The sequence below is a fragment of the Canis aureus genome, chromosome 3 (assembly GCF_053574225.1).
Source record: "Canis aureus isolate CA01 chromosome 3, VMU_Caureus_v.1.0, whole genome shotgun sequence".
In the NCBI taxonomy this organism is placed as follows: domain Eukaryota; kingdom Metazoa; phylum Chordata; class Mammalia; order Carnivora; family Canidae; genus Canis; species Canis aureus.
In genome coordinates this window covers 34,650,076-34,673,731 of record NC_135613.1, presented here as the reverse complement: position 1 = coordinate 34,673,731, position 23,656 = coordinate 34,650,076, and the positions used below count along the sequence as shown (strand labels likewise).

At 53.8% G+C, this 23,656-nt stretch overlaps 1 protein-coding gene across 1 annotated transcript; it reads left to right on the top strand.

Moving 5' to 3' along the window:
- The first annotated feature begins 1,813 nt into the window (after positions 1-1,813).
- Positions 1,814-20,503, top strand: TTC22 (tetratricopeptide repeat domain 22). The gene is made up of 7 exons (XM_077891892.1): positions 1,814-2,502; positions 15,138-15,193; positions 15,405-15,520; positions 15,872-15,990; positions 17,569-17,730; positions 19,314-19,466; positions 19,956-20,503. The coding sequence occupies exons 1-7, from the start codon at positions 1,936-1,938 to the stop codon at positions 20,490-20,492; spliced, it is 1,710 nt and encodes a 569-aa protein (XP_077748018.1). The 5' UTR covers positions 1,814-1,935; the 3' UTR covers positions 20,493-20,503.
- Positions 20,504-23,656: the final 3,153 nt, after the last annotated feature.

The following is a 23,656-nucleotide window of genomic DNA, read 5'->3' as shown; positions in this document are numbered from 1 at the left end:
GTGTGTGTGTGTGTGTGTGTGTGTGTCTCATAAATAAATAAATAAAATCTTAAAAAAAAAAAAAAGGAAGGAAGTTCTGACACAGGCTACAACATGGCTGAACCTTTCAGACACCAGGCTAAGTGAAATAAGCCAGACACAAAAGGACAAAAATTGTATTATTCTATTTATAGGAAGTAATTAAAGTCTTCAAATTCAGAGAGATAGAAAGTGGAATGGTGGCTACCAGTGACTCTGTTTAATGGGTACAGAGTTTCAGTTTGGGGAGATTAAATAGTTCTAGAGATGGATGGTGGTGATGGCTGCACAACAATGGGAATATTCTTTAAAAAAAAAAATCTGTGTATTTGAGAGAGAGAAAACACAAGCAGGGAGGAGGGGCAGAGAGAGAGGGAGAAGCAGGCTCCCTGCTCCACAACGCAGGGTTCAATCCCAGAACTCCAGGATCTTGGCCTATGCTGAAGGCAGATGCTTAACCAACTGAGGCACCCAGACAACCCAACAATGGGAATATTCTTAATGCTATTGACTGTACACTTTAAAATGGTTCAAATGGTCAGTTTTAAGTTAACTACATGTTGCCACAATAAAAGGGAGGGGGAGCCAATCACTCTGGAAATCTATCCCTGATACCCCGAAAAAGGTTGGATCCCAAGTGTCATCTTGTGATCACCAGCAATTGATAGCAATGATCTTTTATTAAAAATTATTAAATATTATATTTTAAAATTACTGGTGAAAGGTAACACCAGAATGATGTTTTAATTTACCTTATTATTGCTCAAGTCATTTTTTCCCCAAGTTTACTAATTGTCTCTATTTCCCCTTTTGAAAACACTGGTCTATTTGTCAAGAATATGAAGGAATAGGGTCTCAGGAGCCCTGCCCAGGTGGAATGAGGGGTGGAGGGCCTCTGAAGCCCAGACTTGCTCCAAAGCCCAAGCACTGGAGGACCAGCAGCCTTGCAGCAGGGAGCATAGCCCAGCCTTCTAGATGGTGGGCAACCAGTGCCAGTCCCGGGGCGGGGGGTGGGGGGGAGACTGGCAAGAGCAAGAAACCTGGGCTACAGGTGGGGTACAGGATACAGTGGGAATCAAGGGGAAGAGTGGGAGCTGATAGTTATCCAGAGTGACGTTCACCAGGTTCACCGTGGATATCTACCCTACCTTTGGGGGAGAGAATGTGACCCTCATGTCACAGATGAGAAAAATACAGAGTGATTCATAATTATGAAGGTCACAGATGATTAGGGATGGAGAGCCAGGATTAGAACTAGTACATGGAGCCCCATAGTCTCTCCACTGCAGGACAGAGAGGAGGCCGAGGGTCCTAAGTGGGGAAGCCTGATAAGTCGGGGCCTAAGGAGGAGCAGAGACAAGTGGCAGGCTCTCTTCAGAGGAAGGAGAACATAGGCACTTCGGAGAGGACGGGGACAGCGGCAGGAGTGAGGGCAGCTTCCGCGGGCAGCTGGAAGGGCCAGTCCTGCCCCTGCTGGTCAGCGAGCTCACACAGGGAGCGGGGAGAAAGCGCCCACGGAGAAAGGGGCTGGGGTTCAGCCAGCTGGGCTCCAGGCTGCCTGGGCACAGCTCCATTCTGTGACCTGGGCAAGTCCTCTCCCCTGAGCCTGCTTCCCTGATCTGCTGAGCAGAGAGAGTAGAAACAGGCCTCGCGCCACGCACCGTGGTGTGCGCGCCCTGCATTTGGCCAGGCACCTGTTTTTCCGGCACACCTGGTTGTGCAATGCGGGCGTCTAGGAGCCGCCGAGCAGCGAAAGCCGACACACCCACCGAGCCTCCGCTCAGACCCTCCCAGCAGAGGGAGGCGCCCCGGGACCCGGAGGCGGCTGGACCCCGGGCCGTGGCGCGCGCTGCCTCCTCGCCCTCCGCGCGGCTCGCTCCGGGGCAGGGGCGAGGCCCGGGGAGCAGCGGGGCTGCCATGGGGGAGCCGGAGGCCGCGGCTGAGGACCTGGAAGCCCTCATCGACGAGCTGGACTACCTGCCGGGCCACTTCCACCTGGAGATGCAGCTCAACTTCGAGCCGCGCTCACCGGCCTCGCTCCACGCCCGGGACCTGAAGCTGCAGCAGGACGGCCTGCGACAGGAGCTCGAGCTGGCGGCCGCCCCGCAGCGCCCCGCCGTGCGCCACCTGCTCGGCGCCCTCGCCTTCCACCTGGAGGAGCTGGACGAGGCCCGCGAGCGCTTCCTCGAGGTGGCCCACGAGGACCCGGGCAACCTCAACGCCTGGGCCAACCTGGCGCACGTGTCGGGGCGGCTGGGCCGAGACGAAGAGGAGGAGGCGTGCGCCGGGCGGCTGGCGGCGCTCATGGGGCTGGCGGCCGAGTCCGGGGCGGCGGGGGACCCCCAGCTCCGCGCCGCGCGCTGCCTGGCGGAGCAGGGCTACGCGCACGGCCTCGACGTGGGCTGCACCAGCCTGGAGGAGCGGGCACGGGTGCTGGCCGCGGGCATCGCGCTCTACGACAAAGCCCTGGGCTACGGGCAGCAGGTGGGTGACCCCTCCCCGGGTCGGGAGGGCCAGGGTCGTGGCCCCAGTGTCTGCAGGGGCATCCCCGCACCCGAGACTCTCCCCAAACCCTGGCCCCTCCGCTTCCGGGATCCCCTTCTCGTGCGCCTCTCCTCTCCAGGATCCGGCAGGCCTGTAGCTTTTCTCTGCTGCGCTTCCTAGCGGACGGTCTGCCTAGGTTTCTTTTCTGGCAAGGCTGCAACACCAGCCTCGCCCACTCATCCTTCTCCTCTTGCCCCTCCCAGCAAGTACCTGTCCATGCGCCCCTGCACTTCCCCCTAAGTAAATGGCACAACCAATTCCACAACCCAACTTGGGCAGCCTTCTGACCTCTCTCCCCCTCACCTCGCCTTCCCCATAGACTTGGACCCCAAATCCCTGTCCATTCCGCCTGCCCTTATCTCGCAGATCCAGCCACTCCTCCACACTCTCCTTCCGCCAGCCCAACCTCCATCATTTCCTGCCTTAGTGTAGTTGCCAGCATGCCACCTGGGTTCCCGCCCTCCTGATTGACCCTTTTGCCTCATCCTCCACTCTGCTGCCAGCATCATGTTTCTCAGTCTTACTGGCCACATCTCTGAGCTGCTGACACACCTGGTAACTCCCCACTGCCTAGCATATAAGTCCAGAGCTCTCCGGTGGGCACCTGAGACCCTCCGTGCTCTTCCTCTGCCGTGTTCCCCCTTCCAGCCATGCTTTTGCCATAACCTGCTTCCCTGTGCCACCCCCCCCCAGTGAGCCAAGTCTCCTTACACCTCCCCTTGCCACTCTCTTGGCCTCTTTCTATGATACCCTTCTGCTCCACCTTTGACTGGAAGGTTCTCCCCAGTCTTGGGTTTGTCTCAGGCATCCCCTCCTCTAGGAAGCCTCCCCTGACTTCTGCAGGCTGGGTCAGGTGCCTGCCCTGGGCTCCCCACAGCACTGCTCACACTGTCTGTTCATAAATCTGTCTCCTTAATTCAGCCTTGAGGTCTTTGAGAGTGGGGATAACACCTGTCTGGTTTATCACTGCAAACCCTATACCAGACACAGTGCCTGGCACACAGTGGCACTCAATAAATGTATCTTGAATGCTTGTGTGGGCAGAATAGGGCCTGGCACTAAGTAGAAAAACACCAGGTATATTAGTTACCTATAGCTCAGAACAGACAACCTCCAAAATTTAGCAGTTTAAAGCAAGAAGCATTTATTACCTCCTAGTTTTTGTGGATCAAGAATCCAGGCATGGCTTAGCTGGGTGCCTCTGGGCTGTGTTCTCATCTGAAGGTTTGCTCAGCTCGGGGAGGATCTGCTTCCAAGCTCATGTGGCTGTAGGTAGGATTCGTTTCCTCACTGGCTATTGGCCAGAACCCCCCCTCCTCAGGTCCTCACCACATGGGCATCCTGTCATTTTTGCTACATTGTGTTCACTAGAAACAAGTCACTAGGTCTAGCTCACACTCAGAGGGATGGGACTCCGTAAGGACGTGAATACCAGGAGATGGGGATCACTGGGAGCCATCCCAAAGGTTACCTGCATTGCATAGCAGATGAATGATGTAGAGGGTATTATCCTCCTACTACAGGAAAGGAAACCACAGTTCAGAGAAGTACCATGACTTTTCTGTGAAGGCAGAGTTTAGCTGATAACAATGATGCTTTATAATGGCTGAGATTTGTGATATTTAAATCACAACAAGCCTTCACACAGGGCTCCATTCACAAAACCCCTGCCCACCACCCTTGGAGCCTTTTCCTCCCAAAGCCTTCTCCAGCTTCAGAGAGAAAATGTAGAGTCCAGACTGCAGGGAATGTGGGGTGGAGGGCACAGATTTGAGTTAAAGAGAGCACTGCAGGGTAGAGGTTAAGACGAGAGAGACTCTGGGTCTCACAGTCCAGATCCAAATCCCAACTCCCCCACGCTCTGTTACCTCCAGCCCCATCCCCAGCATCACGGAGCTTCCACTTCCCTCCCTGCAAAATGGGGATCATTACAATACGTATGTCCTTGGCTACCTCAGCTGCGAGACAAGGCCAACCTCATTTGGTGGATGCCATAACGAAGAGCTGATATTTGGAAGGCACCCGGAAAAGAGTGTGCACAGAGCCACAAGATCGGCCACAACCCCTGCCTCTCCTGGGCTGGGAGAGCCTCCTCTGCCCCATGTGGGGTGTAGCTGTGGCCATCACGTGGGGCTCACAGGGACCCCGGTTTTCTGTTCTAAAGCCTGAGCCTGAGGCCCTGAATGCCAGCTACCCTCAGGGGGAGGCATGGCCAGTGTAGTGTGTATTGAGTGTGGTCCTTGAAGGGCCCTGAGCTAGGAGCCAGGAAGCCTCCTTGGCTCTCCCTTCTGGACTGTGGTTTCCCTCTCTGTGAAATGGGTGCAGAGAGGGGGAACTGGGTGGTCTATAAGGTCCCTTCCTGCTCTCAGGAAGGGGGTCACTGGGGGACGGCTTCCTGGAGGGGGTGAGCGCAGAGGCAGAGGTTTGGGCATAGGGATCAAAGAGAGTCTAACATCTCTCTCCCTGCTGGTCAGCCTGGCTGTGGTGGGGGCCACACGCACATTCCTCCTCCGGTGAGTGACTTCCCAGGGGACGGGGTGTCAAGCAGGGTGCTGCCCAGGGCTTCCAGTTGGGAACTGACTGCTTCAGTTCGGGTGGGCAATGGCCAGACCTCAGGCTCTGTGCTGTGTCCTTGGCTGTGGTCAGCACCCCTGTCACAGGAGAAAGTTGGGGATTTGGAGCTCCCATTTTGTCATCTGAGAATTGGAAGTGATTGTGCCTATAAAGCACGGGCACAGAGGGAGTAGATGCTCAAGCAATGGCCGCATCAGGGAAATAATGATGATTTCATTATAGTTAGAGCAGGAGGCTTGGGTTCAAGCACATAGCTCTCTTATCATTTTGCTGTGTGGCTTTGGACAGTCACTTTTGTTCCTGGTCTTAGTGTTGGCTTCATGAACGTTAGCAATAGTGATCTCTGCCTCAGGTTTACTGTAATTATCCAATCAAATCATAGGGTGAAAGCGCCCATTAACTGGCACATTCTGGGCACGTCTGAGAGGCAGATGTTCAGCATCTTAACATTTATTGAACACCTACTGTGTGCCAGGCCCCATCTTTAAGAAGCTTGTGGACACAGGGAGGAGCAAATTGTTCCTTTATTTACCCTTACCTGAACCCCTCCTCTGGGAGAGGAAACCAGGGGGAACCAATCAGATGTGCCTACGACTGCTTAGGTCATGGGCATTCGTTTAGTGGCCTGTGCCATGCGACAGTCATGTCTGAGTGCTTTACTTTCTGAACCAAAAACAGGCCCCCAGAGTGTTTGGATGGCAATAGAAGTGTTCTTCGGGGGGCCATCAGCACCACGTCCTGGGAGATAGAATGGTGATGACTGAGATTCAGAGAAGGAACACTTCCTTTCAGCACAAGGGAGTGGCAGAGGGTTCTGGAAGAAGCAGGAGTGTACTGGCAGGAATGAGGTGAGGACACTCCCAGCAGGGGCGTGGTGTGTGCAAAGGGCCTGCAGGGGGGGCCTGCAGAGACTGCAGGCTTTAGTGACAGCAGAGTAGCTTAGAAAGAGGGCAGCCAAAAGCTTCACACAAAAGAGCCCAGGGTGCCCCAAGAACTGCTGACACGGCCTCTGAAATCTGCTGCCCGCCCTCTGAGTTAGTTGCGTCTTCCTTCCCAGCAACCGTAAACCACTTCTACTCCTCCCAGTGTGTTGTGATCCTTCATACCTCCCTGGGCAGCTGCTGTTCTCTCTGCCTAGAAAGTAGACTCCATCCTTCAAAACCCAGCTCAGATGTCACCTCTGCCTTGAAATCTTCCTTCACACAACACGCAACAACCTCAGACGATGATACTTAAGAATATCTTCCAAGAGTGCCTTCCAGATGTGATCTTTGTCCCCTCTGACCCCATTTTACACATGCAGGAACTGAGGCAGAGCCAGGCTCAATATCCTGCCCAAGGTCACAGAGCTAGTAAGTGGCAGTTGGATCCAGCCCACTCTGTCTGACTCCAAAGTCTTTGCTCTTTCTGGGGAGGTCAGAGAAGTGGGGGTGGAGTAAGTGCAGATGGCGGGTGGGTGGTGAGGGACACTGTGCATGGGCCACCTCCTGGAAATCTAGGGCAGAGGAAGTGTCTGGGGAGAGGGGGTGGGTTGCTGTGCTGGGGAAGGGGCAGCAAGGGGGCAGAGATGAAGTCAGAGTCTGGGCCAGAGAAGGAGGAGGTGGCACATGGGGAGCAGCGGGTGTGGGACCCCTGCTGAGCAGGCCTGGCCCCAAGGGGCACAGCTGGGGGTGGGCAGCCCACTGTCAGCCCCACCCTGTGCTGAGCTGCCAGAGATTTTTCTATCCTAATGGGGCTGGGACTGTCTCAGGTGGGGAGGAGCCTCTGGAGCTCAAAAGATAAAGAGTGGCCGAAGAACCAATGTTCATCTGCTGACTGAAATTACAAGAGAAAACCTTATGAAGTTGATAACTCAGCCCATAATCCAAAAGTAAGCCACGTGTGTGTGCGTGAGAGGGTGAGTGTGCGTGACTTCCATTCCCAGCTCTTCGCTCTCTCCTGTTTTTCCTTAAGTCACACAAATATAAGGAGGTAGAAGGCTCTTATCTGGCATTTCTACCCTCCTGCCAGCACCCCCTTCTCCCGGGCATGTGCACAGAGTCATAGGTGGATTCTCAGTGACAAACCTCAAAGTGGAGGGGGTATTGGGGGGGAGCTTTGGAGGTAGACAGACTGGGTGAAAATTCTGTCTCCATCACAGTTAGTACAGGTAAGGCACTACCTCCCTGAGCCTCTGTTTCCTCATCTGCAAAATGGGACTCTAACACCCACCTCACTGGGTGGCCCTGAGACCCTAGTGAGAGACTACAAAAGGCTGCAGGCAAGGTGCCCGTTTTGTCAGGCCCCAGTCTTCTCCCTGCCCACCCTCTGCCCCTGCACAGCTCTTAGCTTTATTCTTGGAGCCATCCCCAGCCTCTGGCTTCTCTCCAGGTGATTTCTGCCCGTTCCATGGATCGGTGTCCACGGGCCCGCGCCCAGGCCTCTCTGCAGCCCTCCACCACTCAATGTTCAGCATAGGGCGGGACATCTAAGAGGTGTTTGTAACTGTTGTTAAATTTCATTTAATTGAGGGCAACCCTCTTGGGTCCCCTCCCTCTTTGGGAGTTCTGTAGAATCACTCAATAAACCTTCCTTTTATAAAAAATTTCATTTAATTGGATCACTGGACTTAAAGTCTTAAAATCTCTATTTTTGTTAAAGATTTTATTTATTTATTCATGAGAGACACAGAGAGAGAGAAAGGCAGAGGCACAGGCAGAGGGAGAAGCAGGCTCCATTGCAGGGAACCCGACGTGGGACTTGATCCCGGGTCTCCAGGATCGCGCCCTGGTCTGAAGGTGGCGCTAAACTGCTGAGCCACCCGGGCTGCCCCCTGTTTTTTGTTTTTTGTTTTTTTGTTTTTTGTTTTTAAATAAGGTAACTTGAATCTATATTTCTCTAAAAAATAAAAAAAAAAAAACCTCTGTCCCAAGCCAGCTCAGTTATTTGATTTTCTTCCCCTTTACCCAAATACTGGTGGCTTACCACACACATGTGTGCACTCACACAGGTCCCTCACCCCTGCTCACGGCCCAGGGTAATAATAAGAGTCACCAGCACACCGGTGCCCAGCCCGGAGTTCAGGATTCTACATTCATTGGTGCATTTGATTTTTGTTCAGACTTCACACACTGCCAGTTGAGAACTGTGATTCCCCATCACGCTGAGGACATGACAGGTTCAGGGAGGGCCGTGGCTGGCCCAAAGTGACTCAGTGCACCACTGACACCTAGATCGCACCCCTAGCTAGGGCAGGCATGGAGAGAGGCAGTGCTTATAGGCCTCACAAACCAAGGTGTGGACATTCCAACAGCCACCACACCCAGTGGGGTGGGGACCCGGTAGGAGGGCCAAGAGGGCACAACTGGTCAGTAACCCTAGGGTGCCCTCGTGTGCACACACGCACAGCCCTCTGTCCCCTGGTGTGACTGTGGTCAGAGGGGCCGCGTGGGAGTCTGCAGCCTGCAAGGACCCCTGCTCTGCTGGCCATGTCCTGGGTGCCCTGGGCTGGCTGCTTAGGCTTTCGGAGTGACCATGTCTGTGAAATGGGGACAGTGGTGCCTGCCTGACAGGGTTGTGGAAGGTGTTACTGTGCTCACAGACAGAAGGCCCAACCCCAGCGATATTGATGGTCACGGGCTTCCCATCGTCATCCCCTGATGGGGCTGCCAGGACCCAGACCCAAGGGAGCCCTAGGTTTCCCCTTCCCAGTGAGCCCTCCCCCTCCTCCCTGCCTCCTCCTGCCCTTCCTGCACACACAGCACAGACCATGGGAGGAGCTGAGAACATTCGGGCAACACCGTTATTACTACAGAAGGCAAGAGAGTTCTTCAGAGCCACCCAGTCTCTACTGCTGCTAGGGCTGGCTTTGGACTCAGGACTAGACATGGTCCCTTCTCTCTAAGGACAGTGGGATAGAGAAGTGGCTCAACACAGTCCTGTAAGTCTCAGGAACCAGTGCAAGCCAAAGATGACCCACTTCCATGACATGACAGACCTAGGACCAGAAGGGGGGTGACAGTGGGAAGCTGCAGTCAATCTGCTCAAATCTTAAATTCCATGAAGACCATCCAGGGAAGCCAGGACAGGGAGGCACAGGTAACTGATTTCCGTGGCATAGCACGCCTCCCTCAAGTCCCCTCCACCAGTCACACTGACCACCCTCATCAACATGCCCACAACACAGATGGGCCAAGTGGCATCATCCCGTTCATGGATGCAGATGCTGATGCCCAGGCTGGGCCAAGGGCCTTTCCAGGATCCCTTGGCGAGGAGAAACATGAATAGGACGCCAGTGCCATCCCTCTGTTTGTCCCCAACCCCCTGTGTCAGGAGCTAGATCGGAGGAGGGAAAACCTCTGCCCTTTGCCTTTCTGGTGCATGACCCACAGGTGGGGTGGAGCAGGGCTCCCTGTGCAGAGCAGGGAGGCTGCTCCGAGTCATCACAGAGGACATTCCTGTTGTGCAGGAAGAACAGATTCCTGAGGCTTAGCACCTTGTGACTTTTATTTCTGCAGCATCAGCCTTTGCAGGGTCAGTGTGATGAGGTGGAAAGAACAGGGGCCTTGGAGGGAAGCAGATGTAAACTTGAATAATGGCACTTCCACTCCGGGACTGTGGGGCTGGGCGGTGGCTTTTTTTTTTTTTTATTAGGCTCTGCTTCCTCACCCAGCAAAGGGGGAGGACACGTTACAGCTTCTCAGGCAGCTATGAGGAGAGGATCCACAGATGCACTGAGGCACCCAGTGGAGAGTCGGTGCTCCAAAATGTTCATCCCACCTCTCCTGAAGGAGACCTAGCCTGCTCTCGAGAAGGGAATCAGAAATGGAGAGTATAAAATCATCATTGGCAAAGTTCCTTTAAAATAGCCAAGCCCCCCAATATCTCCTTCTCCAGCACCACTTTTTGAAGTAAGTGGAAGAGTCAGGATCCACCCTTATGCCCACCTGGTTATCACAACCCTGCCCTGTAATGGCTTATCCTGACCCTATTCTTTGTCGGTTCTGCCGGAGCACCTGCCTTTGTCCCTCACCCATGCAGCTCTAGGAACTTGGCTGTTCAGGCTTTGCTGAGGGCCATGATTCTGATCCTTTGGTTCATTTCAAAAAGAGATCCACCAACCAGTCCATTGTCACTCAGCTCCCCACAGTGTGGTGCAGTGAGGATCTAGTGCATCAGAGGGTCTGCTAAACCCCAGGTTCTCCCCAGCCTCCTGCTGCAGAGATCCTGATCAGTGAGTCAGGAACTAGCATGTCTAGCAAACTGCCAGGTGATGCTGCTGCTGCTGCTGCTGCTGGTTGGGGACCACACATTGAGAACCACTAGTCTAGAGTCACTAGGTACAGGGGCACTGGGCTGGGCTTCTGGGCCCCAGCTCTGCTGCCTTCTAGCTGTCCTCCTCTGGACCATGGTCATCTCTTTTGTAAAATTGGGAGAATCATAGTCACCACCTGATAGGTAACCCCCAGGGTTGAATGGCTTAACGCATGGAAACTATGAGCCTGGCGCATAGTAAGTGCTCAATAAAATTTGCTATTATTGGTATAGCGACAAAAGCACCATTTCCAGGTTTGCATCTGGGCTTTCACACCAGCCATGTGACTTTGAGGACATGGTCCCATCTCTGATTTGCCATCCGTGCTAAGAGAGTGATGGTGACCCACAAGACAGTCTGAGGACCAGAGAGAATTTGTGTGCGTGCACTCTGTAAATGGTAGGCGCTGTGCAAACACATGCAGCTAGACGGTGCGAGAAGGACACGAACTTTAAAGCCAGAGGAAGCTGGCTGGAAATGTCAGGTTAAGTAAGCAAGCCTCTGCCCCTTCGAGCCTCAGTTCCCCCTCTCTAAAATGAGGGCAAGAACAGCACGGATCTCCAGGGAGCAGGGAAGTGTCCTGAGGGCTGTGCCTTACTCAGCCCCAGAGTCTGAGGATTTTACTTGAGGGTCAGGCCTCACCCAGCTCCCTCCCATGGACCTTCCAAGGGGTGGCGAACTAATGTGAGACTCCTGCAGCCAGCAGCCTGGGCTGGCCCCCCCCTTTCCAGACCCCAGGGTTGTGAGGAGGCCCGAACAAGAGAAAGTGGGGTGGAAGGGGGGGTGCCCGCAGCCGATGCTGGGCAGGCCCTCGTGGAGTACCCCGCCTCTGGCAGCCGCCCTCCCCGGGCCTCCCAGGCTGCCTCCGAAACCTGGCCTCTGGGAGCCATCAACTCTGGAAGTGAGCTCCTTGCAGCCTTGAGAGACTTCGTGGCAATTTTATTCTCCAGGAGAGAGGTGGAATGGCCCCTCCCTTCTCCGGGAGGGAGGGGAGGAGGGAGGCAGAGGCCTGTTTAATTTAATTTAACGCACTGTGGCTTGCCAGGTTGCCCCTGGTAACAGCCTTAGCTGCTGCTTTAGTTACAACCAGAAGGATTTTTAAAGAGACAGCCCATTTTCGGGCCAGGATCCCACAGCGGAGTTAACGGCAGCCACCAGGTTCATCACAGGGATAGAGAATGAAAGAAAGCCCAGGCCAGGAGAAGCCTCAGACTAGCTGTGTTTGGGCCATTACCTCCACTCTGATTCTGCAACCCCATCAGCCTTCCTGCAAATGTCACTCTTCAGCAGGGTCTGAGGAGGGCCTGCGTTTGGAATTTGTCGTAGAGATGTCACTCAGCTAGCTACTTTTCTGAAAATCTGTTTTGGCCTTCCTGTTGAAGGGAACCGGGAGAGCAGTTGCCCCTGCAATTCAGGCACACTGCCACCAGGTGGTGCTACTGCCTACATAGAGCAAACCCTCACCAGGTTCTTAAATTGCTCAAGGATAGGGACCAGTTTTAAGGCCCGGTACTAACTAGTGTGTGACTGGGTCCATTGCTGCACCTCTGTGGTCTCAGTATCCTCAGAGATAGACCGAGAGTGGTCAAGGGAACAGTGCTGAGGACAATGCTCGGGCCACTGGGATTATTTAAGTGCCTGCTCTGACAGGTACTAACTGGTTTGAGCACCTCGCTTACTTTTTTGTGGCTTGAATGCCAAACAAGAGGAACCAGGGAAAGTGTTATACTGTATGTTGGCAAATTGAATTTAAATTAAAAGCAAATTAATTAAAAAAAAAAAAAAGAGGAACCAGGTAGAGCCCTGAGGACACCACCCTGCTCTCCTGCCCTGGGGGTGGTCTGTGAAGGGGAGAAAGTGCTTGGGACCCCACAGGGGATCTGAGGCCCTACTAGCACAGTGTGTGGGGGGTGCAGTAGAGAGCACTGTGAGCCAGGACCCGTCTGACTCCAGGGCCTGAGACATTTCCCCAGAGGGAATTGAAGTAGGTCCCATGGACAGAGCAGCCTCCTAGATACCCCTAACCCTGCTCAACTCTAACCCAAGCCAGCAGAAAGGGGGTCAACATTTATGGAGTGCATAGTCTGGGCTGGGCACTGCCCTCACAATGCCTGTGAGCTCTATATTATTATCCCTCTTTGCAGATAGAGACACAGCCTCCTAGAGGGAACTCATCCATCCAGGGTCATGGCCTCGTATGGCCTCCTGAGCCTCTGCTCTTGCTGTGGTCACACCTCCTTGTCAGGTGCCTGAATGAAGCAGCAGGTTCTGTTTCTCCCTACCATGAGTCAGCTTGACCCTCCTCAAAGTGGGCACGGGGCCAGAGGTCATGAGATCGTACCTCTAGGCAGCCAGGAAGCCCAGGGACTTACGCTTCCATCCCATCCTTCACACGATCACGCACTGACATTACGTCCAAGTCTTTGGCCAGTGTGGCCCACAGTACTTACCCTATGAATCCGAGTCCCAGGTGCCGTGTAGGTAGAAGGTCAGGTTATTCAGCAGCCCATCCTAACTTTTTGCTTTGGCAAACGTTCCCCACTGAGCCCTTGGGGATGCTCTTCAACCCCTGGTGAGGGCTGCCCTCCCTTCTGGACAGCCTTGTCCCCACCTCAAGCCCCTTACACATATTCCCACCTGAGTGACAGGAGTGCTCTCCAAGGGGTGTGAATTCTAAAAACACACTGGATGTGGGCACTCCCCTTTCTCTGGCTCCCCACGGCCCTGCACGTTGACTCTGGCTCCTGAACCTGCGCTCAGGGACCCCCTTGTGTGCCCCCACTGGCTCATCCTCCTGCCCCTTACAACACACCCCTCTCCCTCACCTCTCACTGAGCTTTTGCTCCATCTGATGCCTTCTCTCATGGTGTCTACCTGGGTGGTTCCCACTTGTCAAGGAGAACCGTGCTCCAACTAGTCCTCCTCTAGAGGCTCTGTGGGCACTCCTGTGTCAAGCAGGATACTTCCTCCCATAACCCCCGGTGTTCCCCTCTAACTGTGATATAATCTGGCTTTCGTGCCAGACTGGGAGCTTCTAAAGGTGGGCCCTGCCTTTCCTCTCTTGTCCCCATTGCCCAGCCTGGGCCAAACTCAGAAGGTACTTGGTGAATAGCGGCTATGAAATGTGCTGTATGGGGCCTCCTCTGGGTGATCTGGCTTGGGCCCTCGGTCCAGACCCTTGATGGGCAGTCACACCTCTCAGTGGGGTCTGACTCTCCAAACCCTCTTTCTCCCTTCTCCCTCCAAGCTCATCCACAGCCTCCCCAGAGCAGCCAGGGCATAACTTGCCAACCTTTGCTCCCCCGATGCCCCATTCACACCCACCGTGCTCCATGCTCACCAGGTGTGCCATACGTCTCCACACTGAGCCCTCTATCCGGAATGCCCTCGGCCCCCACTCCACCCTCTGAAATACCACTGCTGTTCAAGATTCCCTTTACACCCTGTCCTCTGCGAGACCTTCTCAGAGTCTTCTGGCTGGGACTGGCTTCCCCGTCCTAGTGCTTCTGTCCATATCACTCTCATGGCCTTGTTCAAACTCTGCCTCATACTGATTTAACTGGCAGCCTGGTGTGGTAAGGGGAGCATGGGCTTTGGAGCCTAACAAAGGGAGTTCAAGTTCCAGCTCTGACACGCATATGCTCTGTGACCTTAGGCAAGTCACTTTACCTCTCTGAGCCTCAATAGGTCCATCTGTAAAAGGCAGATGATACTTAACCCGATAGGTTGTTGAGACGTTGAGAGGGTGGGTGTCAGAATCCTAGCACATGGCAGGCACCCAGCCAAGCTCTATTATTTATGCCTGGATCTGTTTTCCTAGAGAGACTGTGAACCTATTTGGGCCAGGCTACAGGTCCAACTCAGTGCCATGTCCTTGCAGCACTCAAAACAGGGCCTCACACCACAGATGCCCAGAAATGCTGGCCGGGCCTAATACATTCACCCGGCTGCTGGGAGTTGGGGTGGAGGGATGATGGGGGTCCTGTGCTGAGGAGGCCACGGTGGGAGGTGGAGGGGGGAGTGCAGAATCCAGCCTGGAGATCCACACCAGGAGATGAATGCGGACGGAGGGGCCAGAGCCCGAAACAGAGCTGCTGATATGCACTAGGGGTTTTATTGGTTTTCATTAAAATTCCTTTCCGAGGCAGCAGCAGTGACTCCCATAAATAACAGCATAAATATTTTATCTGGTGCCCAAGTCAGTCTAAATGCCTGGCAAGGTTGGCAAGAATAACAGTGGGAAAACCATTCAGGGGGGTCTTGGGCTGCAGCTGAACTCCATCAACAAGCCTGAGAGGGCTTTCTCAGGAAGGAGGAGGCTGAGGGGTGCACCAAAGGGGAGAAGCGAGTGGACAGTGGGGTGGGGGGGGGGGGAGAGAAGGCAACCAGTGGCTAGTGGGCCCTGCAATGGGGGCAGATCCAGAGCACAGGTCGGGGAGCCAAGGGATGGAAAGCTTAGTAAGGAAAGCAAGATAGAGGGAAGAAATGCATCCCACTCTTGCTCTGTGATGGGCACCTTAGGATGTTCACACAGATTATCTCGTCAAACCCTGTGTAGTCAGAGAAGTGAGGTGATTCACCCAAGGTCACTCGGCTACCAGTGGCAGATCCAGGACCATAATCAGGGTTTGGGGCAAGTGTGGGAATCTATGAACAATACCCTACGTGCCTCTATAACAGCACCACGGGCCATTCTCTGCTTTCCTAGATCCCAATGGAGGAGAAAAGGGGCTGGTACTTCACCATGGCAACACTCTTCATCAGGTCAGTCTGGGGAGCCATGGACTGGGTGGTGGTGGAGGGTGGGGTGGGTGAGGCATGGCCTGGGAGCCAGGGAAGAGGTGGCTGAGGCCATTTCCATGGCAAGGGCTCCCCCAAGATCCCCTCCCTGCCACTGGCCCTGGGGAGTACTCACAGCACCCTAGGGACAGCTGGGAGGAGGTGCCAGCCACCCACATCCCCTTCTTGGCCACAGGCTAGATGGCATCTTCCTAGAGCTGGGCAGCGAGGAGCAGAAGAGGCTGCCCGCCTTCAACCGCACGCTGGCCCTCCTCCGGCAAGTGCTCAAGTCTCCGGACCCCCACTACCAAGGTAGGGGCGGCTGGGACAGGTGCGGAGCAGCCTCTGCCTGGCTCCCTCTTTACCTGTCACTAGCCCCACCTGCCACTGTCCTTGTCCCCACCTCTAGCATCATCTCCCTTTTTCAGAGATCCTGTTTCTCTCTCCCTCACCCTCTGTCCCATATAATCATTGATTCATCTCACAGAACTAATGCACTTTGCACCTTGTTCAGTGATCTCATGCCACAGTCCCTCCCTTCGTCTTCCTGGGTGCTGACACCTTGTGGGGGGCTGGCCATCTCCCTCGTGGGCCCCCTCCCTTTCTCCACGCCGCTGCTTACTAGACATCCTTCTCCCACACTATCCTCCCCACCACTGCCAGCTCTGGCCTGGTGCTACCTCGGGATACTTCTGGAGAGGAAGGACACCTTCTCCACCACCCCGATGGGTGTCCATGACTGCGGGTACTCAGGAACCGACCCCCTGGACTGCTTCGGCAAGGTATGTCCTCTGGCCACACCCACTTTCCAAACCAGGGATGGAGTGGGATACCCCAGCCTCCTCCCCTGGAAACCGCTGCTTCTCTGGGGGGCATCCTAGTTCCATCCCCCACCGTGTGGCCCACCCAAGAAGTGCCCTACCCTCCCACCTCCCTTCATTCAAAACAAAAGTGATGTTTGTCATTGTTCCTCTTTGCTTAAGAATCAGACCCACCCCACGCCCAGTCTCTAAGCTCACTTCTCCAGCCTTGTCTTTTCTTTCTTTTTTTTTTTTAAGATTTTATTTATTTATGAAAGACAGAGGGAGAAGCAGAATCCCTGCGGGAAGAGCCCAGTGCAGGACTCAATCCCAGGACCCCAGGATCACGACCTGAACCAAAGGCAGATGTTCAACCACTGAGCCACCCAAGGGCCTCCAATCTTGTCTTGTCTTTTCTTTTCTTTTTTCCGACATGGGACTCAATCCTGGGTCTCCAGGATCACGCCCTGGGCTGAAGGTGGCGCTAAACCGCTGGGCCACCCTGGGCTGCCCAATCTTGTCTTTTCTAAGCTATTTGCCATTTCTCAGATATACCCTCTGGCGTCTCCCTTTCAGGCCCTGGTTCTCACTGTCCTTCTTGACCCCCAGTGACACAGTGGAAAGAAAATGAACTTAGCTGGGGCCCTGTGATCCTAAACAAGTCACTTCCATCTCTGAGCCTCATCATGTGTTACTTAGGTCATCTGTCTACCTTCTAGGTCTTTGAGAGGCTCAAAGGAAGTAGTGATTGAAACTGTTCACCATAAACTGTAAAGTGCGGTTCAAGCCTTGTTCTTGGGCACTTTGTTGATGTGGTAGTTTCCACACTTAGCTCGGTTTTGAAGTCTTTCCTGGAGGGCAGGGACCCTGTGATATTCATTCACCTGTGCATTCAGCACAGCGCCCTGCAAGGGGGCACATCCCTAATGTCTGCTGGTGGGTAGATTAACAAGCAAGTCCTTGAAGAGGGATCTTAAAACAGAACAGAATATAAAATGCAGGTCCGTGAGAATTCTAAGAGTGGTGTCCAATTTAACAAACACGCTGACTTCACCCCTCCTTGAGAACCTGCTCTGTGCCCGGGCACAGAGATGCAGTCCCAGCAGGAGTTCACTATCCCAGAGGCAGCAACACGCACACACAGGGCAGGCAGTCGTCAGTGACAATATAGAGGGGAAGTGCTGTGGCCCCGATAGAAACACTGTGCCGTGTAAGTATGGGAGAGGTAAAGGCTGATTCTGGCCCTCCTTCCAAATGCCCTGGGAAATTGGGGGAGCATACACTAGATGTGTCCAAGGAAGAGTGGTTTGCTAGGGGTATGGAGGGATTCACTGGACAGGACACATGAACGTGGTGGGGAGCATGGGAACCTAGTTCTTGGGAGTTGAGTGCCAGTGAGTTGTACCCTAAAGCGTTAGGTTCCATGCTATGACCAAACTTACCGGCAGGTGGACTTAGGGAATAAGAGCAATGCAGTGACATGATTCTATCCAGAGATGGGGGACCTGCAGGTCAGGCAAATAACCAGATAGTTTGCTCTTACCCTTCTCCCTTCCCTAGGCCATTGAGATAGCCAAGGATCAACCCCTCATCCTGAATCGCCTGGCCAAAATCTTCCACTTCCTAGGAAAGCAGGATATGGCCATTGGAACCTGCAACATGGCTCTAGATATCCTACGAGATCCAGAGCTCAACTGGCAGGCGTACTGCACAAGAGCCAAGGTAAGTCGGCCAGCACCTCATCCTGCCACCAGGAATCAGAACAAGGGCCAAGGGTCAAGATCGCGTTGCCAGAGCCCAAACGTCATAGAGCCTTCATGGTGGAAAAGAGCTTACAAGTCATCAAGACCCCAGGTTTGTGTTCCATAAGGTTGCTGAGTGAAAGAATGAAGGTGACTCCTACCCACTGCAGGCACCCCTCTACAATAACCTGGTCGATGACCTCCAGCCTCTACTTGGTTAGCACTCAATACATGCTGACTGATTTGGGTGGAAATCCGGCCTCTCCACCTAGCACTCTGGGACCGGGGACAAGCCACACTCCTCTAAAACTCCATTCCCCAAACTGCAAGGAATGGATAATGAGCTCTGCCTAGAATGCTCTTCTGATTGGCCTCCATCCTTGCTTCCTGAGGTCTTGATAAAAAGGAAGCTTCTAGCCCCATCTTATTGAAAATGTCAACCTCTCACCAACATTTTATGTCCTCTTTTTTTGGCTTACTTTTTTCTTCTTAGCACTTATCACTCCCCAACATGCTATTTATTTATCATGTATATTGTCTTTCTTTCTCCCACCCTAAAATATATGCTCCCTAGGGGCAGGGGATTTTGTTGTTTTGCTCTCTACTCTATCCTGGGTGCCTGGAACAGTACTTGGCACATAACAGGCTCTTGATGAATATTTTTTGAATGAATGAATGAATGAATGAATGAACTGAGCACCTACCATATGCTAGATCTTGGCTAGAATATGTTCTCTCAATCGTCAAGGGAACTCTTCAAGAAAGAGATCAGTGTTCTAATTTTTCAGATGTGAAAAATAAGGCTCACAGAGGTTGAACAACACCCTCCCCAGTTCACATGCAAATGGGGGAGGGGTGCTGGAATTCAGCCAAGCCCAACTGGCTCCAAAGCCAGAGCTCCCTCCTCCCCCACCTTATGATGCTCTCGGTTGGCTATAAAGCATTAATATCTTCAGCAACAATGACCCCTTGTTCCTACTTCTTCCTTCTCATGCCTCCCCCTTCTGAACATCTAGTTTTTTTAATGCTCCACATATGGAGGGAAAGGAGCAATGGGGATAAAGGCAAGAGTCTGGAATCATTTGTAATTTGATGCTTGTAAGTTGGGGCCACCAGCCATTCCTTCCAAGTTGTTCACGTGGACTCTCACAAAATCGGTACTGCCATCCTATCTAAAATAGCCCCCTCCCCCAGACCCCTCTAGTTCAGCACCCTATTTATTCTTTCATAACAGCTCATCACCACTGCATTCCCGGTACTTAGCACTGGGCCTGGCATATGGCGGCCACTCAACACATATTTGTTGAGTGAATGAGAGGCTCTTAACTTCATCCAACCCCCTCATTGTAACAGACAGTGAAACTAAGGTCCAGAATGGGTGTCATTTGCACAGCTGGCACAGAACTAGGACCTAGGACTCTGGGGTCACAGTCTCAGGGGCCTCCTACTGCACCATAGAACTTCCCTGAGTAGCGGCTACAAAAAAGACTGGCATCATTGAGGGTAGAAAGGAGGGGAGAGGCCCTTGCTTGGAGCATCATCCGAGCTGACTCTCTATGGCAGATCCACCTCAGAGCCTACCTGCATGACCTGGAGCGAGCCAAGATGGGGCTCGGGGGCATGCCTGACAGGAACCACCTGGCTTGTGCCAAGGCCGACCTGGAGGAAGTGGTCAAGGTGTGTCCAAGCCTCAAGACCTACCTGGACATCGGCCAGGTAAGGCAGCCTCTTGGCTTGAGGAGACAACGGCTGACTAAGAACCTATTTGCTGTCTGCCAAGGCAGCCCTGGCAGGGAGAAATACAGCCATGCCCCTGCCTCCGATAGCCATGGTGAGGATTATATGAGAAAATGCACGTGCAGCATTTAGAACGGGGCCATGCTCTTTCTAAAGCATTCGGGAGGTGCGGGCCAGTACTCTTTACCCAGAGGTGCCTTCTGGGCACAAGGAATTATTACCAAGAGGCGACACTATCGTAATTTTACAGACGAGAAAACTGAGGCCCAAAGAGTGCCTCGCTCAAGACTATATGGCCTAAGGTGGTGCGACTGGCCCTGGAACCACTATGTCTCCTCCTTTCCCCGGGGCGGGCCCAAAATTCGAGGTAGGGTGGGATCCCAGGAATGGAGTCTTGCGAGAGCGAGTGCGGGCGGGCGTGGACCGCGCGAGAAAGGCTCATCCCCCGCGCCGCCCCGCCCCACCCAGGTCTACTACTACATGGGCGTGGACGCCGTGCAGGAGCTGCTGGCGGTGGACGAGGCGGCGCTGAACCAAGCGCTGGTCTTCCTGGCCAAGGCCAGCGAGTCGGAGCTGGGCGCCACGCTGCCCGAGCTGCAGCTGCTGCGCGGCAAGTGCCTGCGCATCAAGGGCGAGGACGCCAACGCGGCGGCCTGCTTCAAGCGCGCCGTGGAGCTGGACGACGCGGGCTCCTGCCACACCGAGGGCTTCGGCTGCCTGCTGCAGGCGCTGCTGGCGCAGTGGAGCCAGGCGCAGCTGAGCGACGCCGAGCTGGGCCGCGAGGTGGACAAGTGGCTGCGCCGCGCCCAGGGCAAGTACCCCGCGGCGCGCCTGCGCCAGGAGCTGCAGCGCGTGTGGCGCGGCCACACGGGCGAGGTGCTGGGGCTGGCTCGGGCCTTGGTGGCCCAGGGACGGCCCGCGCTGGTGCGGCTGCTCTTCGAGACCATGGAGCAGGACGGCGAGGGCGCCAGCGTGCCGCGGGGCCGCCGCGCCTTCTCCCTCTAAGGGCCGCCCGCCCCGCCCCGCCGAGGCCCCGCCCCGCCCCGCCCCGCCGAGGCCCCGCCCCGCCCCCCGCCGACAGCGGGGTGGGCCCGACCTGGATGCTGAAAACCCGCCTTCCCTGCGGAAGGCTGGGTGTAGAGCAGAGCCAATTAGATTCTCTATCGGGAATGAGTGGGGATGGGGCGGTTGAGTTGAGACCGAGGGCAGTCTGGCGCTCCCACTAAGCCACCAAGACCTGATGAAGGGGAGCAGGGGGTGTTGGGCCAGACGCGAGAGACCCCTGGGAAACGGGCGTCGGAAGCACCTAATTGTGCAAATAGGCACAAAAAGTAAGACGGATGCAAGCTACAGACAATTGCCCCCATCATTGGCGGCTGCTTAGTCCCAATGCGCAATCCGCGCAATCCTGTCTTTAGAGTGCCGGGAGCACACTCTCTACTCTTAGGATAGAGCGGCCTTTACATAAATTGACTGGAGTGGGTCTCAAGTCCCGCTCCCCGAAAAGCCATGCCAGAGCAGAGGGCAAAGCGACACGGTGAGCCGCTAAGGGCAGAGCAACGGTCTACACCTGGCTGCTCAGGCCTTTTGCCTACCTGCCCCGCAGTCTTCCAGCAGGCCTCATCTTTGGTGAGCTTGGTCTGAAAGGCCCTCAGACTCCCTGACATAAAGCCCATCCAACAGAATCATCGCTTGGTTTCTCTGTTCTTAGGAAAACCTGGGGTCCCCACCCATCAGGAAGTGCTAGCTGCACCTAGTCATGAACCTTCCACAGAAGAGTGAAGAAAGTCTTGGAATTTTACAGTCTTGAACTCTTAGTCACAGAGTCTTAGACATAGTCCTAGATGTGGAACTTTTTTGTCAAAGACTTAGGCTCTGATTGCCAGTACGTTTTAGAATGGCCAAGCCTGATTCTTGTGGCCCTACCTACAAGAGCCAATGTAACCAAGAATTCCAGATGAAGGTCTTGCCAGATTCTGGGAATGATGGTTGTTCATACCGACAATGGCAAGACCACCCCCCCCCCGTAATGGTTTGATTTATTTTGCATTTCCCCCCCTTCTTTGGAGAGTTCTGCTCATTGCTTTGCTCATATCCCCGATCCTTAGACTTCACCACGGAAAGGCCAGCACCCCTGCATTGCTTCTCACATCTCCAGTGGCAGATGGAGAACAGACTGGGAAGTGCAGTCCTTAGAGATCTCACACTCCAACTCCCTGTGTAGATGAGAATCCTAGAAGGGAGGTGACCTGCCCAAAGTCACACCTCCTGGCCTCCCACCCTTGTACTTCAAACTTACTGTCAACATTTTGCGGGTTTGGAAAAATACTAATAAACTGATTAATACTAAAGCATCAAGGGTTTACATGTTAAGGGTTTATGTGTCACCTGTCACATGGGGCACTCTGATATCCATTAGGATAATGCTCTGACACCAACAGTGAAATCTGTGAAGTCTGGGCAGAGGGACTACCCTCAAAGCCCTCAAATACCACCTCACGGTTCATCATGGCTCCTGCCGTGGGTGGTGCCGTGGGTGGTGCCCTCCCCCTCCCTCCTTCCTCTTACCCCCACTGCAGCAGAGTCCAGCAGGTGACTCCAGAGCAAAGAGCATACACAGCCCTCTCCACTCCTCCCCTACGCCCTTCTCCACCCACAACCTAGGACAGAAAACCGCTCTTTCTTCTCCTGCTTCCCCAAACACACAAACTGAATTCAAGGCAGCTTGCTGGCAAAATTGGAGCTGATGAAGTTTGTCTGTGTCCCCTAGCTGCCCGGTTTGCTGCTTTCCTTACTTTTCCTGTCCCCCGGGGTTGTGTATTTCAACCTCCATTACCTCTTATTCCTTTTCAATAAACTTTCTTTCTGATAATCGCATCCATAGCTAGTTGTGTAAAATGACTAACATATACACACTAGAGCTTCTTTCAGTGTTATCTGAATTCTGGCCAAAAGCCAAAAAAAAGAAGGGAAACCCCATTTCCAGAACTGCTTCCTGTGTGCAAGGCAGTCCATACGTGTCAATTTAGTGCATTCCTCACCAGCCCTGAAGAGTTAGGCACCATAATCCTCATTTTACAGATGACGACACTGAGCCACTGAACAAGATGACAAATAAATACAGGAAGGATTTGGACCAGACCTGCCCTATTGCGTGCTGCCTCCTGGGACAAAGCCCTTCCTGGAAGATGTGTCGTCTGTGGTCTAGCGTTTGGCCTGTGATAACCAACTTATCCCATCACTTTACCCCTGCCCCCTCCCCACCGGGTACTGGTCTCCCTGCCCAACCTGCCTTATCTCTGTGCCTTTGTCATCCTATTTCTCTGCTGGCTTTTTTTCCCTGTAATTTCTATCCCAAGTGCTTGGCTCAAAGGTGCCTTCTCCAGGGAGTACTGTCAAGTCCTTCCAGCTGTCATTAGTCACTTTCTTATATGCATGGATTGCTCTCAGGGCATTGTGCTCCACTGTAATATATTTATGCCTCTCTCCTTGGGTCATGCGTCTCTCCACGTGAGTTTTGCCCCCACTCAACTCTGGAATCTTTAGAGCAGGAACCACATCTGATTCAGCCCCATAACCCTGCCCTGAGCTTGGCACACAAGATAGGCTCAGGTTTGTTTTTGACCTGAGTAAATGTGCAGCAGTGACATGGCTACCTCAGTCCCAAACAGGTGACTCCATCACCAGGCCCACCAGCATCTGCAGCCTAAAGACCTTTGAGGCCTAGAGCTCAACAAGAAAGCATCAGCTTTCTTCCCACCTCCTCGCCACCTTCTGCCAATTCCCCAATTCTGCAATTGGGAAATTGAGGCAAGAGAGCCAGACTTGACTGAGGCCAAGCAACAAATTGATGATAGAGGCACACTTGAACCCCACCTCCAGACTCATCGGCCAGTGCTCTCTGCCCTTTCAGAGCTGCCTCCTCTGCCAAGGTTACTTCCATCGAGTCCAGGAAGACTACAGGCTTTCTATTCATTCACTCAACAAATATGTACCAAGTGCTGGCCAAATGCCAAGCATAGGGCCAAGCCCTGGGGCTATGGTGGAGACAAAAATAGACCTTGCCCTTGCATTCAGGGAGTTCACAGTCTAGACCAGGCAGTGTGGGTTATGCAGGGCCTATGGGCCATACTGGGAACTTTGGAAGAACAATGGAAAGCTATTGGATG